This window comes from Chinchilla lanigera, unplaced genomic scaffold, assembly GCF_000276665.1.
Source record: "Chinchilla lanigera isolate Chin_1 unplaced genomic scaffold, ChiLan1.0 scaffold00074, whole genome shotgun sequence".
Lineage (NCBI taxonomy): Eukaryota > Metazoa > Chordata > Mammalia > Rodentia > Chinchillidae > Chinchilla > Chinchilla lanigera.
Window position 1 is genome coordinate 636,854 of NW_004955475.1, and position 16,386 is coordinate 653,239.

Sequence of the window (16,386 nt, forward strand, 5' to 3'; positions counted from 1 at the left end):
AACCATTCCTTATTTCACCACAAATAACAAAGATGCATTATTCCACAGTGGGCTAAAAATATGGGTTGTAAAATCCTGCAAATATATAAAATATAGAGAGCTCAGCCAGGTTATTCTAGCCTACTGTAACCCAACTGTCAATGCTGCTTACCTAAGAGGAAGAGTGATGGGCCATAGTATTCTGCATTACTGATGATGTGTTTCAGGGAGGTAGGCAGAGAACCATCCATAACTAAGAGAAAAGTAAACATTAAGAAGAATGTGATCAGTCTGTAAGTAATATAAGGAGCAGAGACAATGGAGCAAAATGTTACATTAAGGCAAACAAAGTCTGTGTTGATTCCCATCTAATGGTTTCTACTTGTATCCTCCTCCCATTTTATTACTCTTTGATGCAATTACATTTTTTAACAGTAGGACAAAGGGATAAGACACAGGAAGTGGGGAAAAGGGAAGAGAAGTTAGGAAAGAAGTGAAAAGGTAGATGAAGGGGTGTGTATGTAAATCAAAATGACAACAGTAACCCTCAGAGGTCCAGGCAAAGTGGTACCAAGCAACTAAAAGCTATTCAAAAATTGCTTCACATTCCCTAAGCTGGCCTTGTACAAGAAGAGTAGGTATGAGAGTAATATATGAAGGCACAAACAGCATGAGAGGATAAATATCTTTAAAAAAAAGAACTTAGAATCAAATACCATGTCGTATGCCATCTGAGAAAGCAGGATCTTGAATGGCCTTCTTCAGGAAATTCAACATGGATTTGAGAAGTGCTGCTCTTTGTGGAATACACTGAACTCCTGGCAAGGCAGAAAGTCAAGAGAATTATGCAGTTTGCTATTAAACCACAATGAGTAGGCACAGAAAAGTGAGTACTTGAGACCTCTATCAACTACAGCAAAACTAGCAGACTTTTAAAATGAGATCTATTGGGAAAATAAATCACCAAGGATGGCGTAAGACCGGTGCTAAAATTAGAAGTCTAAAGTTAAGAAAAATTACAAAATAAAGATTCAAACTCTCTGAACCACCTCATTTGGATTATCTGCCTCACGAAATGCATAATTTTGATAATTAGTGTATGAAAACTATCAGAAAACTATAAAATGCTAAACGAGACATAAAACAATGGACCACCAGAAAGGTGAAGTAACATGTATAGTCACAGGAAGCTAAACTGCAAATGTACCACTTCAGCTCTTCCTAAAACTGTTCTTCACCACTTTCATAAGTCAGTCACTGAAAGACTGTGTATCTATATATCTACGCACCAGGACGAGGACCAGGGCCGGGTCCAGGGCCAGGGCCAGGCCCAGGGCCAGGGCCAGGTCCAGGACCAGGTCCAGGTCCGGGACCAGGGCCAGGGCCAGAGATGCTAGTGTTGCTGTTGGAACTTGATGCCCTTAATTCAACATCCAGCCGGTGCTCCACAGACATGGATGAGCCTGGACTGCTTTCCATAGTCACATCTGCAACTGAAGTACAAGGTATGATAGAAGAAAAAAATTAGAAAAACTGGTACCATAAAAAGATCTGAGATTTCTTCCTCTGAGGTGTGATGAATGATAAAATATTAAAATAAGCTGGGCGTGGTAGCACACGCGTATAATCCCAGCACTCGGGAGAGTGAGGCAGGAAGATAGCTGTGAATTTGAGGCTAGCCTGGGCTACACAGTTAGTTCAAGGCCTGCCTGGACTATACAGTGAGACCTGTCTCAAAAAAAAAAAAAAAAAAAAAAAAAACCTAAAATAAAGGATTAGAATATTCAACTCCAAAAGGAAAACGTAAGTTTATCACATACAAATAGAAAGGTATATTTAACTTCACTTGTTTTCCGAGATACACAAGTTAAAAATAATCCTGTAAAGGAAGTTTTGCAGTATTTCTCACACATCAAATGAGTGGCGATATTAAACAGAACATGCAATTCCATGTAATAATGGTCAATAGCAGATAGTAAGTAGAACTTTTTAAAGGAAGGTAATACAGTCACAAAAACATAAGCACTAAGTATATACTGCCATGAAAGGATGTCTAAAATACTTTGAATGAACAATGCAAGTCAAATAGTATATTTATGATCTCATCTTCATGCTCTGCAAAATTACTTATGTATGTGATCATGGAAAGAACTTAGGAAAATCTGAAAAGAATCACACTAACTGGTACTCATGTGTGGGTACAGGGTTAGCATTAATTTTGCTTTGTACACATGAATAACTAAAAGATCATCATTTCTTACAATATACAAAGCATTAAAAGCTCCATTAGTGATAATCCACAGTTCGTACTTTGAAACAATTTCTTCAAATCTTTTATACATACACAGATAAATACGCATGTTCCTCTGTACATCTGGAATGCAAACATCATGTCTGCATAACCTCCTACTCAGCGATCATAGAAACAAAGGGTATACCAGAACGACCTGAATTGGTTAAATAAACACAGATTTCCAGGTCTCCAGTGCAAACTTACTCAATAAAGTACCTTAAATACAATCTAAATCTTTAGCAAGGATTCTTATCCTTGTGCTTACTGAATTTTGATAAAAGCTGATCTATAATGAACAGTGAACCTTTAAACAGTCACTTATGACATATTAGTTAGTAAAGGTCACATTTACTCAACACTTTGGAATCTCACTTGTGAACTATAACACCAGCTTGCTTACAACAGACTAGAAACAAACTGGGCAAAGTAGTATCTAGGAACAGCAATAGGCATAGATAACTGGGTTGAGAGAGAAAGTCAGAAAAAAATGGAATAGCAACCTGTGAATATTTATTGTCAAAAATAAAAGCATTTTAATACCTTTATTATAACTACAATAACAATGTGTGTAATGACACCTTAAGTCATTTGGGACAAAATTATTAAGAAACCTATTTTGGGAACAGTTTCTCTTTTTGGCAATCTTATGAACTATGAATTAGGCAAGGATTGGGGACTTTTGAAAAAGATGCACAATGCACTTAAATAGTAAAAATATCTAGCCTTCTTTCTGATTTTATAATTTACAAGATATCCACTACCCAATAACCTTTTCATCTTTCTTCTCCTTTCTCAAAATAGTCAGATAAAGTTTTTAAAAGTTCTGTTTTAGAGTTTCTTTCCTCCATGTCTTTACTCAGCACATATTAAACTTAGAACTTAAGGCAATATAGCAGTGAAAAGATTGTAATACCAGAGCTTCCATTTTTGGTAGGAAAAATAGGCCAATGAACCAAACAAGAATTATTAAGTGGTGAAATAAAACAGCATCAGTGACTACAAAGGTCTACTGCCGGTTTATCATCTACTTTACTTCCTAGCTGCAGCCCTAAGAACTTGTACCTTCCTTGTCTGATTGTCCTTAATCACTTATGTACAAAATAACCTGGTTGCAGAAAATTAATTCTCAAGTAATTTATTTAGGAAGAGTTAAGGTTAGGGAATGATAACAAGAAAATCCTAAGCACACAAATATTGTCAAAATAATTGTTAATTACCATCCATATCAGTTTCCATTTCTTCTCCTTCTTGAGTAGTACTGGGTCTCTGGATCTTTGGCTTGATCACAAATGGACATTCTTTCCGGCACAAATCTACTTCATGCTATGATCAAGATAAAAACAGTAAGAAAATCCTCCATGTATTTAAGGGATTGAAACAATTATAATGGAAGAACACTACAAGCAGACTATAAAATTTGTTTCTAGAACAAGAAGAGGGTTATTAGGACAATTCCTAAATTCAGCTCTCAGTGAGTATAAAAATGTGTGCAAGTAAGTAATTGGGCATGGTGGTGCACACCTTGTAATCCCAGCACTTTGGGAGGCTGAGGCAGGCCAATTGCAAGTTTTAGCCCAGCCTGGGTAATTTAGTGATTAAGTGAGACCGTGTCTCAAAATAAAACATTAAAGGAAGGGTCGAGGATGTACCTTGGTGTGAAGGCCCAGGGTTCAATTTCCACTACTGCCAAAACAAAACAGGAAGAGAAACCCCTACTCAAAGTGCTCCCTGGATAATACCTCAAGTCTATAAATGAAGATAGAAAGTCCACTATGGGACTGGAAAGCTGCCATGTCCAGGTTGGTGATGAGGTCAACCACTCTGACCGCTCTCGTGACAAATGTTATCTGGTCCTGTTCATCACCAAGAAACTTTATGACCTATCAAGGACAGAAAGTGAGGCAAAAACAATTAACTGAAATACAAAGCTTTGAAAACTATTCCTTTGTAAACATGCAGCTTGGGCCCCAATGAGTCAGCACAATATAAGAGGGTAAAAGTGATTGTTTTGTGCTTTGCAAGTGATAGGTCTAGGATTTCAAGGACTCACTCTCCCCAAGGGAGAGGCATACCTAACATCATGCTAACATATTTTACTGGACTATAACAAATAATAATGGGGATAGCCGCTTTCAGAAGATATTAATGAAATAACTAGAAGGCCAAAGTAGAAAAAATTTAAATATAACTGTTCCTGGGTAAATTTTATCTGTAGTCACTGTGTAACATTTCAAACTTACAATTATATAGTCTCTGTTCCTGTAAATGTATGTTTAAAATAAAAACCTAGTAGAGTACCTTCAGTAAGGCTTCCATCATTCCACAGGAGACCAAGGCTTCACCACCAGCATCATAGCTGGCCAGATGGTATAGAAAAGAAAAGAGAGCAGTGGCAAACTGGTGAGGGTATGGATCCATGGAAGGATCTACGATAGAGATTGAGATGGGAGACAAAGTAAACTCAGAAATTGACAATAAACTGGAACAGTGTGAAAGACCCAAAAAAAAAAAAAACCCACACAAAAAAACAAAACATAAAACAAACAAATAAAAACAATCAAAACAAAACAAAAAAACCACTAAAAACAAAAAAGGGCAGGATCCCCTTCCTGCATGGGACAACTGCCATTAATACTTACCAATCATGGCCTGGATACAGTTCCGTACAAGTACAGGCAAAAACCCATGGTAGGAGGCAGTTCCAGTACAGTCAATAATACTGCTGAGTTTGGGAGTTCTCTCCAAATGGACAATTGATGTTAATGTTCTTAAAGAAGCAGCTTTAATCTCCTGTGAGGATAAGGTAAACAGAAAATGAGTCAAGACACAAAAGATACCTGAATCAAGTTGCTAACATCCCACACAAAAAATTGTTATTTTGTTGGCAATTGCTTGGGGATATGGAGGTCTATTAGGAGTTACACTGAAAATATTGTATTATTTTGAGGCTTAATGTCCAAAGTAAAACAAATAAAAGGGTCAAATTTCCATTTTATAGTTCTAACACCCTGAGAAAAAGCAAAAGGGCAAATAGGTATCAGCTGGGTATGTGGAGAAAATTATTAATACTTACCATAAGCTGCTTATCTGTTATCTGAAGGACATCTACCAACTCCTCTATTAAGCCATTATACAAGATACTGTTTGCAGATTCCTGCAAGGCATTGGAATACACTACAAAAAGAGAAACAAACACTTTAGGCAAGAAGGCTTTGAGTAAGCCATTGCCTAGAGAAACTTTGGCATATACAGGGTCTAGGAAAGGATTCTACTTCAAGCAGTATGGGAGGACAGAACCACTGAATTCTAAATGACTCAATCAAACATAGTGATACGCTCTCAATACTAACCCAATTCAGATTCCCCTATTAAAGTACCACTGCTCTTGGTCAAGAATTTTGGAGGACAAAAGTATGAAAAGAAATTAAAGAATTAATTTTTGTAGCATGACTATTTGATATATTTTAACTATGCCTTGGACATACACTTTCATTATAAACACACTCTAAAGAGAATGTATGGACTTCTCAGACTAAGAACTTGTATGTAATTGTTTTAATTGTAGCAAAATTTAAGAATGCAAATAATCCTTTTTTTGGGTAGTACTAAAGGTTAAACCCAGGGTCTTTGCATTAAGCTTCATCCCTAGTCCTTCCCCGCCTTTTTTTTGGTACCAGAAATCAAACTCAGGATCTTCCACTTGCCAGGTAGGCGCTTGTGCCACTGAGCTATATTGTCGGCCCTCTCTTTTTATTTTGAGACAGGTTCTCACTAAGACACTAAGTTGCCCAGGCTGGGCATGAACTTAAAATCCTCTTGCCCCAGCTTCCTAGAGTGCTGGGATTATACGCATATGCCACCATGCTCAGCTAGAATGCAAATAATCAACTTTTAATTATTTTAATATTGAGATAATATGGGAAATAGTCCCCTGAAGCTAACACAAATTAGATTTGAGCATATTAATTTATACTTCCAACAAACATTTATTAATAACTAATAACACGCCGAGACTTATGCTAGATATGAGTACAAATAAAACAGAAGGAATACAATGGCAAGGAACACACAGTTTAAAATGACCAGACAAGGGCAAGTATGGTGTTGCACGGCTGTAACGCCAGCACTCTGGGATTCTGAGACAGGAGGATCGCAAGCTTGATCCCAGCCTTAGCACTCAGTGAGACTCTCTCAAAACAAAAGAAAGCTCAGTGTGGAGGTCCTGGGTTCAGTTCTTAGTACCATACACACATAAGAATATACAAATGAATAAAAACATAATTAAGGTAGGTAGTAATGATACCAGTTTACTATTCTATACCTTCTACGTGCCTGGCCTGTGTTAGCCTGTTGTATAGGTTTTCTTTTAATCCTTAGATCACTGTAAATTTTGTCCCAACATAAAATAAGGAAACTGCCACTGAGATGATAAACACATGGCTAATATATAATCTGTAGAATCAGAATGAAAGCACAGACTGATTCTAAAACTGTGCTTTCCACTCTCTACACAGTGAAACTTAAGTGTGCAATATTGACTACTTACTATTTTCAGACTTTTAAAAAATTTATACTGCTGAAAGATGGGGAAGCAAGAAGACAAAATAGCAAAAGGAAGGGTAAGGACCACTGGTAAATGACTATGTGAACATCATTTAAAGAAACAAAAGCTGTGACTAACCTCATATGACATATCAATGAGGAGCATATCATTTTTCTAGTACAACAGATAAAAGCTTGAGAATAAAGAAAAAGTAATGACTAGGGAAAACTGGGAATGCTAACAATTTTACAATGTTAGTTGCCACCTTGGTAACTACACTAAGCTTCATAGCAACAAAAATGGATGAAATTCAAAGGAAAGTAAGTTCTTTCTGCCTAGTTAGGATATGTTAATTATAGTGTTCTTCTCTTACCTAATATAGATATTGCATGCAGTCTGGCCTGAACAGCTTGTAATCGCTTCCTGTGATTAGAGAACCCATGGGCCAGCCGTATGTGTGTAAATAACAGCATCTGTACAAAGACAAGACCTATATTAGGAAATCACCAGAAAAAGTGAGTACTCTTTCTGGAGCTAAAACTTACCTTTAGGGCTCCATGCTAAAATGGTTTACTACTGTTACTGTTTTTAAAAAGCAAACACAGTGGGGTTACCATTATTTCTGAGATTAGCTAACAAAATGGAAGTTACAAAAAACGGACTCCTGCAGGTTTAATATTCAAAGGTAAGTCCAAAACTATCACAATAACTGATAGACAAAGATTGGTTCTTAATCAATATATAGGTTGTTAAATGTGACCATTGCCAAAATGAGCAGAAAAAGAAGTTTCCTCCTGAATATACAAATTATTGAAAAAGGTACAAGATACCATAATGAGCCAGCAGTTTTCATTTGTCATAAATTCCCAGAAAGATATAGGAGGTTATTCAGTGTTGTCCTTATAAAGATGAAGATATTAAGGCTCAGAGAGGCTAATTTTTCTATGGTCTGACTATAAAGCTAACATGAGTTCTGCTATGTGGTCTCCCTCTCCATCAAATATCAAGAATCTATTTGTATAAACACCACACTATTTGCTAAGGAAGGAAAGGAAGCAAAGGAAATGGTAGAGACCACTAGATAACTAGGCAAACATCATTAAAAAAACAAAAGCGGCCAGGGATATAGCTCAGTGACACAGTGCCTGCCTGGCAAGCATGAGGTCGGGCGTTCGATTGCCGGTACCAAAAAAATAAATTAAAAAAAAAAAAAAAGAACAAAAACCCAAAACCTGCCAGGAGTGATAGTATAAGTCCATAATCCCAGCACTTGGGAGGCTGGGGCAGAAGGATTACTAAGAGTTTGAGGTCAACCTAGGTTTTATAGTGAGTTCAAGGACAGCCTGAAGTGCATAGCAAGACCCTGTCTCAAAAAAAAAAAAAAAAAAAAAGGCTATAAAGCAACAAATGAATAAAATGGTATTTTTACACCGCATACCTGCTTATCCTTAGGAATGTTGTACATTTTGGTAAGAGATTCCATGATTTCAGAAGGGCTTTCTGAAATCTACATTAGGAAAAAAAAAACTACAGTTAGGACAAAACATCAACCAAGCATTAAGAAACTAGCCAGGTGTCAAAAGATTCCTCTTACCTTGTCAAGTTGTTCTATATGAATATAATGTAGTGTATTACTAGTTGTCTGAAATGAAAAAGGTAAGAGCTGTTAGGAGTCAATGAACACCCTAGATTCCCTGGCTACAGGCTGTAAGAGCTGCCTGAAAACCAGTATCTCACCCTGGGTTCAAGATTAACAGAATGCTCTTAAAAGGAAAAAAAAAAAATCAAGGTAACTTTAGAGACCTCTAAAATACCCATTTTACTTAGAAGATATTCACAGGAAAGCTTTTCGGAAACTTTATCATTAACTATTGTATGGAGTAAGGTATTTTTCATATTTTTCTTTGTTCCTTTTTATAGCGCTGAATGACATCTCCACAGGATCAGTCATCACAGCAGAGTGAAATCATGAAAATGGTCTCTGATTATGCACTGCAGTGTTTATAAGCATTAATCTGAAGAATTAATCTAGCATTAATCTAGAAAGACTATTTTTTAGCTACTTAACAGTTTACCCTGGGCAATACTCTGGCGAGTGTTATTTCAATCAGGTGATTCTTTTATAAAGCAAATTTGATAAAATTGCTGTTTTTATATTTCCTATTATCTTATAAAAATTAATGAAAACTATGTAAAATTTTTGAAATTCTATAATTAAGTAATTAGATTGCTAGGTTAAAATTATAGGTAAAAGAATGAGGATTTTATTTACTAGGCTACTCCTAAACAAAAATAAATGTTTGTACTTCCTCAAAAAATATACAATGACCAAATAATTTAAGTAGGATACTATATGAAACATTATTATAGGACTTCTGCAGACTGGTTTAAGTAAAGAAACCTGAGTCATCACTATCTAAGACTATTGTATTCTATGTTGGAACTCTAAAATGAAAATGTGAAAAAAAAACCACAAGACACACTAGTGTCCCATAAAGAGAGTCCTATTTTTTGGTAACACTCAACATAAGCTAAGATCCAAACCTATCACAAGTGGGCATGTAATCAGTACTTATCCCTGAGAAGCTGTTAGATACAGCTTTGGAAGGCAGCAATGTAACTGAAAACATCCTTTTGTTTGAAACTGAGGAGGGCTTATAAAAGTCACTTGCAATTACAGTGGACTGTAGACTTTATTGAGTAAGACTCACCCTTTTCTCAATCTTGACCTCGGCCCCAGGATCCGCATAGAATTCAAAATGTAGTGTAGTTGCACTGGGTGGGTATTTCTGTGTATAAAGCATATCAAAGAAACAGACACTGAGCTTCAAGTAATTTTAGACAAGGTAGACATCATCTTCTCCCAACTCTTAAAGTTCTGGCCACTATGGCAAAAGAACTGTTGTAGCAGAATGAGCAATGTATTCAGGACTCACAATACCTTTAATCCCTTGTCTTAAAGCGGGGCTCATGTGAAATGAGACTTGTTCAAAACAGAATCAGGAGGGAGCCTAACGCTCAAAGTTTCCACTTTGTTATTTTTAAGTTATCAGATAGCCTTTCTTTCAAGACTAATTTTGACTATAGCTATTCCTGAAGGGCAGGAAGAAGAGCAAATCTGTCAAGCAATAATGGCTAAGAATCCAATAAAGGATGGAGAACAAATGCCCAAGTCTAGGTACCAGCTGAAGAATGCAAAAGGAAATTTTTATGGAAATGTTAGTGCCTATCATCAGCCTTCTGAAATACCTTGAAATATGGGTTTATCTTTGTAATACTTTCTCCTGTAGCATTTTATACCATATCTCATGATACCTGTTTTTCTGTGGAGGTATGTAACATGCCAATATAAACTAGACCCTAAGAACATAGCCTGTTTAACACTAAAAAAGCAGTGGGACAAACAAAATTAAGGTCACAATACTAAAATGTCTCCTTGAAAGAAACTACTAGCATTGGTTGCCTCTGAGAATGAAGAAGTTATCAGTGTATATCCCTTTATATTCTTTGAATTTTGTAGTATATATTACTTTCTTTTAAAAGTACATATATGTTTTTCAAAATTTCAAAAGCCAAATCTCAGTAAAAAAGGCTGTGTAACTTAATTCCTTCCTTTCCAGGGCTAGGGATCAAATACAGGGCCCCAACCTTGCTAGGCAAGCCCCATCCCAACTGAGCTACATTTTCAGTGCAGGATGCGTTGATTTCTTAACACAGGCTATGACTCAAACAGGCAACAGACATCTGGCAAGTCTCATCTAGTTTAGTCTAGCAAGTCTCATCTAGTTTAGTATTACGTGTTTTGTCCAAGGGGCAAAGTATAATACTGACATGCATAAGGAGGTTTAGAACTAACCCACAGAACTTCAGCTTAAAAATTTATGTTCTCAGAATTCCAAACTCAGTATGCTTAAACTGAGTATATTAACCTCCCGTATTACCAAGATCCATTCACAGAACACCAAAGAAAGTATACCAGCTAAGATGAGAAAGGAACTTGCTCTAATTTATAGATTTCTGTGAACAGAAGTAAGAGTGATTCTTTTGGAAAAAAAAGATTTGCTAAGATAGCCAGGTGTGGTGGTGCACGCCTGTAATCCCAGCACTCGGGAGGTTGAGGCAGGAGGTTCGTTGCGAGTTTAAGGCCAGCCTGGGCTACAAAGTGAGCTCAAGGCCAGCCTGAACTGTACAGCGAGACCCTGTTTCAAAACAAAGGACAACAACAACAACAACAACAACAACAACAAAAAGATTTGGTAAGATAAATTTGCTTAATTCCATCACCCCTTTGTGCTAAACACGACAAACTGGTCACAGAATTATTAAAAATCCAGTTGCGCCCTGTAGCTCCACAGCAATGTAGCAGAGAGGAGTATGACCTGAGCTCAAGACCTGCGCATGGGTAAAAAATAAGGGGGCAAACATGAAAAAAATGTAAATAGTTTTATTAAAGTTCTCTGTAACCCTAAAAGAACTGCTTTCGAGCAGCCATCCCTAAGTAATGCTTAGAGTTCTAGTGCTGACAATGGAAGCAATAACTCCTTACTCAAGAACTGGATATGAACATTTATTATTGGCTCTGAGAATCTGTTATCTTCAGCACATTGAAAGCCATGTGCTGACAGACTCCTTCCTGAGATCTGCTATCTCAATTGATCTCAGTTTCCTCAAAAGTTATGTCAATTAACAACTTTATACACTATATATGCATTATAAAGTAACATTTACAGACCACAGTTCAGGTAAAGATAGCTATATCCCAAGAGGTTACATACCAGCATATGCAAGTCTCTGCAACATTCTGCAAGTCCAAATCCATTCTCCTTTCCACCCCAGCTCTTGGAAAAGGAAAAGAAGTGTTAATGCAGTGCTTTTGGTTTTATGTGTTCATGTATATAAAATATTTAACAGTATGTAGCTACTCAGAACATGATGTTAAGAAGACATCCAGCCTGGAGGTGGTGGCACATGCCTGTAATCCAAGCATTATGGGAAGCTGAGGCGAGACAATTGCCAAGTTTGATTCTCACCTGGGGAACTAAGTGAGATCTTGTCTGACAATATGAATGGAGTGGGAATACAACTAAGTGTGACGGGAAGATGGTATGTCTGAAATTTATTTTCTTCAATAAGATCAATTTCAATTTTTTGCAGATATTCTTGTCTGTATTAATGCTTACCGACAAGTCAGTCATAGCTGACACTATGCCTGCTCACATTTCTCATCAGGGTGGAATTACATGGTCTTCAGTTCCGGTTTTTATGATGTGAGCCAAATTACAAGGCAGAAGATTTTGCCTCGTACTACTATACTTTGCTATCAGAGATAGAAACTCATCAACAAGCCCCTGAAGTAATGGGAAGAATGGCTCAATTAATAGGTGTGTAATTCTTAACTCCCCCCATATAATTTTTACCAACCAACCAGCATAGCATTACTATAGTCTTACATTTAAATATTTGCTGGTTTTCCTAGCTCTTAATTATGAATGTCAATGAATTATTACTTTCACTTTTCCCTTAATTCTGTAGGTAACTCATGCCTGGCAGGCTTTAAGTAAATCCATGCCTTCATTTTATTCCTGTGAATGCAGTGTGGACCCAATCACCTTGGACCTGGGCTACGACCAAAGTCTGGCATGGGACTGTCTCTCTATATCTAAATGTTCCCTTGTAAAATGTAGTTATCATGTCATTACCCCCTAATGAAGTCTTTAAAATAGAAAAACAGTGCAAATCATTGAAACTGCCATTCAAACAGTTTTCCATTACAGAATGCTACTTCTAAACCTGAAAACAACAACAAAAATCAAACACAAATAGATTATCCTAGGAGAAACAAGCTTTCTCAAATTGGTAACAGCCTTTCTCAACTCAAGTATCATATATGAAGCATAAGATATTTTATTAATTTTTCAAAGGATGGTACATAGCTAGTACTTACTTCAAGCACAATAGTCATATTTTGTTACACATAATGGATACTTTAGGGCATAACAGCTTACTTCTATACTGGAAACCTTGGTGAGGAAGGCTGTCTGGAGATAGGTATGGTCCCCACTGCCAGCTGGTTAACAATGGACTATTTACTGGGAGTGATGTCAGTGAAAATGGTATTAACAGGGAGTTTAAAAGCCTATCCCTTCAAAACAGTAGTGAATACACTGGCAAAAAAATACCAGAATCAACTTTATAAGAACTCCAAAAACTTGTTAAAGAGTTTCCAACAACCAGAAAAATGTTTGAGGAAAACAAACAGGAATGAATCTCAACTGAGTGTTCTATGATATTTAACTTACCTGACCCAATCCCATTACTCCCCAGCTCAGCAGTGGCAGAAGCAGTCCATATTCCTGGAGTGAGCAAAATGAACCTTACTCTGAAATAATTATGATTGTTTGCTTTAACCAATCTGGTAGCCTCCTGAAGGACCAGATCCATGGGCTTGCCACTATTTTACTTAATTTGGAATTTTCTCAGGGGTTGAGGGAGGGCAGGCACTTACTGAAAACATTTAAAGGCAAATACACTTGTCTCTACCCAAAGGCAACTCATAAGAGACAGTTCCATCAAACAACATACTACAAGTGCTGGGAAGGCTTGAACGTGAGATGTTTAGAGAAAGGCTTTGAAAAATTCCAATAATCCTGGAAACTTAAAAGATCACATGCATGCCCAAGGCCAGCATGCTCTTAGAAAAGATTAAAAAGATCCCAAGATCCCACCTCTGACTAACTTTCATCCTTTGCACAGAAGAAAGTGAAGGCTAAGGCAGAATTAAACTTTCCTGGCTCAAAGGAGGTGGGACATACTCACAAAAGTCATTTGCAAAGACTGGTAAGCTTTTATTTACTTTCTGGTTCTAGGAGTTTTAAGGAAATCATTACTTGACCACCAAACTACTATAATAGAGTTGAGGGATTACGATTCATTAAATTACATATGGTCCTTGATGGTTCAAATGATATTTTTTTGGCTCTGTGATGGGTTTATTGGCAGAAACACCATTTAAGCGGAACAGTATTTAAACTTGTAATTTTTTGCATTATAACAGGTTAATGCAGACATAACCCAACTGTAAGTCAAGGAACATTTGTGGTTCACAATTCCAAAAAATTAGCAGCAACCAATCATGGGCAGGGGTCAGAACTCAGATTCCCAAATGTACCTCACTTTAGCATTCAACTAAAGCATGCCTAATTTTCAGCAACAAAAACATTACAAGGCATACAAAGAACAGAACTACACCCAACAAGAAACCAATAAAAACTGTTCAGGAAGAAATCCAGAAAAAGTCATGTACAAATATTAAAAGAAAATTTAAAAAGTGATGTCCCACCAAATAAATATATTATCAATAAAGACAAACTTATAAAAGAGGACACAAAAGGAAATTTTGGAACTGAAAAGTTTAACAAAATGGAAAAACCCTTAAGAGTTCAACAGCAGATGTAAGCAAGCAGAAGAATGTAAAAATAGGTCAACTGAGATTAGTCTGAAGGTAAAATAAAAATGAAGAGTCTAAGAGATATGGAGATGTCATCAAGTATATCTACATATTTATCATGAGAGTTCCAAGGGGTTGAGTAGAGAAAATAAAGGGGCATGAAAATTACTTACAGAAATGATGGCTGAGAATACCCCAGTTTGACAAAAATGTATGAATCCGTAAGTCTAAGATGCTTAATGAACACCAAGACGACAAAATCTGGAGAGGTATGCTAATATACATGAAAGTCAAACTGTCACAGACTAAAATGAGAATCTTAAAAGCAGCAAGGGGCAAGTAACATAGTCAAGTACAAGGGATCCTCAATAAAATCAATGGCTGGCTATTTGTATTTCTCAGAAGTGTCTCAGTTGCCCATTTTTTGATTGGGCCTATATAATTGGGGGGGGGTTATAGTTTATATCTCAAATGTTCCCCAAAGCCCATGCACTCCCCAGGTGAGGCTTTTGGGAGTGACTGGATCTTGGGTGACAGCTACAGCAGTTCACTAATTGGATTAGCATGGTACTAGGTGTGGCTGAATGGATTTTCTAAAGATAGAAGACCCACACTGGGTGTGAGTGACACATACCAATTGTTTTTTAGCTAGAATGGAATAAAAAGGGAAAAGGGAGGCTTGCTGTTGCTACCTCCAGTCTGCCATGCCATGCATGAACTGTTTCTCTTCCACCATGTCACCCTACCTTGGAGCCTGCTGACTATGGAATGAAACATGAGCCAAAATAAACCTCTGCTCCTTTAACTTTGGTTGCTGGATATTTTGTCCTAGCAAAGAGAAAATAACCAAGACAGGGGACCTTTCATTTTTGAGTTCAAAGGAGTAGCCTGCAAAATGTTTTTATTTTGAGGCGTCTCATCATCCTATTGTTTACTTCATTCTGCAGAGGTTTTGAATTTGATATAATCCCACTGCTGATGTTATTTCTTGTGCAAATGAAGTTCTGTTTAGAAATCCTTTCCTGTGCCTATGTCTTCCAAGAGTTTCACTTATTTTATCTTCCAGCAGATTAAATGGAAGCAGCCTATATATCCATCAACAGATGAATGGAAAGAGAAAATGTGGTATTTATACATAATGGAGAACTACTCTGACATAAGGATAAATTTGAGTCCTTTGTTGGAAAACAGATGTACCTTAAGACCATGTTAAATGAAATAGACAAACAACCTTAACATGTTCCTTCTGCACTGAACCACCAGTGATACATACATGACTGTTCCATACAACAGATTGTACCACCCGATGGGATAGTCACACACATGATGTTGTTGGGAACTTAAAACATTTAAATAAGAGCAGCCTGGCAGTGAGACATACAAATTATGGCCCTCTTTTTAGTATGTTAAATATCATGATTTCTAGTGTATGATAAATACAGAGTAAGATTTTTTAAAAAAGGAAAAAGATAATTCCTTTGCAAAAACGGAATGGGAACAAGAGATAAAAGGAAGGGGGAGGAAATCAAAGGTAGGAAAAAGAAGTAAGTTATATTACGTACATATACCAACTCCCCACAATGAATGTAATCATTATGTATTGCAAACATGCACTAATGAAAGTAAGTAGAGAAAAAAAAAAGATGAATAGGTCATTTTTTTTTTTTTTTTTTTTACAACTAGAAACCATGAAGGCCAGAATACTGGAAAACTTATTCAAGTGTTAAAAAAAAGAACTGTCAACCAAAACTCTGTATCTTGCATGTACAATCCTTCAAAATGAAGGAGAAATTAAGAAATTCTCAGATAAGGCCAGGGACATAGCTCAGCGGCACAAGTGCCTGCCTGCTAAGTGCCAGGTCCTGAGTTCAATTCCCAGTAAGAAAAGAAATTCTCAGATAAACAAAGGTCAATACAAGTAAACTTGCCTACAGTAAATGCTAAAATGTCACTTAGGATAAAATGAAAGAGCATTAGACAGTAATGAGAATCTATCCAAAGAAATGAAGATGCAGTAAGATAATTACATAAATACAGGGCTGGGGATTTAGCTCAGCGGCAAAAGCGCCTGCCTGGCAAGCGCAAGGTCGTGAGTTTGGTTCCCGGTACCGGAGAAAAACCAAA

The 16,386-nt window shown here is 36.8% G+C and overlaps 1 protein-coding gene across 6 annotated transcripts in view; it reads right to left on the bottom strand.

The window, feature by feature from the left end:
• The window catches only part of Huwe1 (HECT, UBA and WWE domain containing 1, E3 ubiquitin protein ligase), a gene marked incomplete at its 5' end in the record, with an annotated part of 121,129 nt that overhangs the window by 86,211 nt on the left and 18,532 nt on the right, over nucleotides 1-16,386 (bottom strand). For 3 of the 6 annotated variants that reach the window (XM_013502814.1, XM_013502815.1, XM_013502813.1), the window contains 13 exon segments: nucleotides 152-232; nucleotides 696-797; nucleotides 1,269-1,472; nucleotides 3,490-3,595; nucleotides 4,012-4,152; nucleotides 4,571-4,698; nucleotides 4,912-5,062; nucleotides 5,346-5,446; nucleotides 7,189-7,288; nucleotides 8,254-8,322; nucleotides 8,410-8,457; nucleotides 9,527-9,604; nucleotides 11,591-11,653. In XM_013502814.1, coding sequence (XP_013358268.1) covers nucleotides 152-232; nucleotides 696-797; nucleotides 1,269-1,472; nucleotides 3,490-3,595; nucleotides 4,012-4,152; nucleotides 4,571-4,698; nucleotides 4,912-5,062; nucleotides 5,346-5,446; nucleotides 7,189-7,288; nucleotides 8,254-8,322; nucleotides 8,410-8,457; nucleotides 9,527-9,604; nucleotides 11,591-11,653 — 1,372 coding nt within the window. 6 annotated transcript variants of the gene reach the window in all.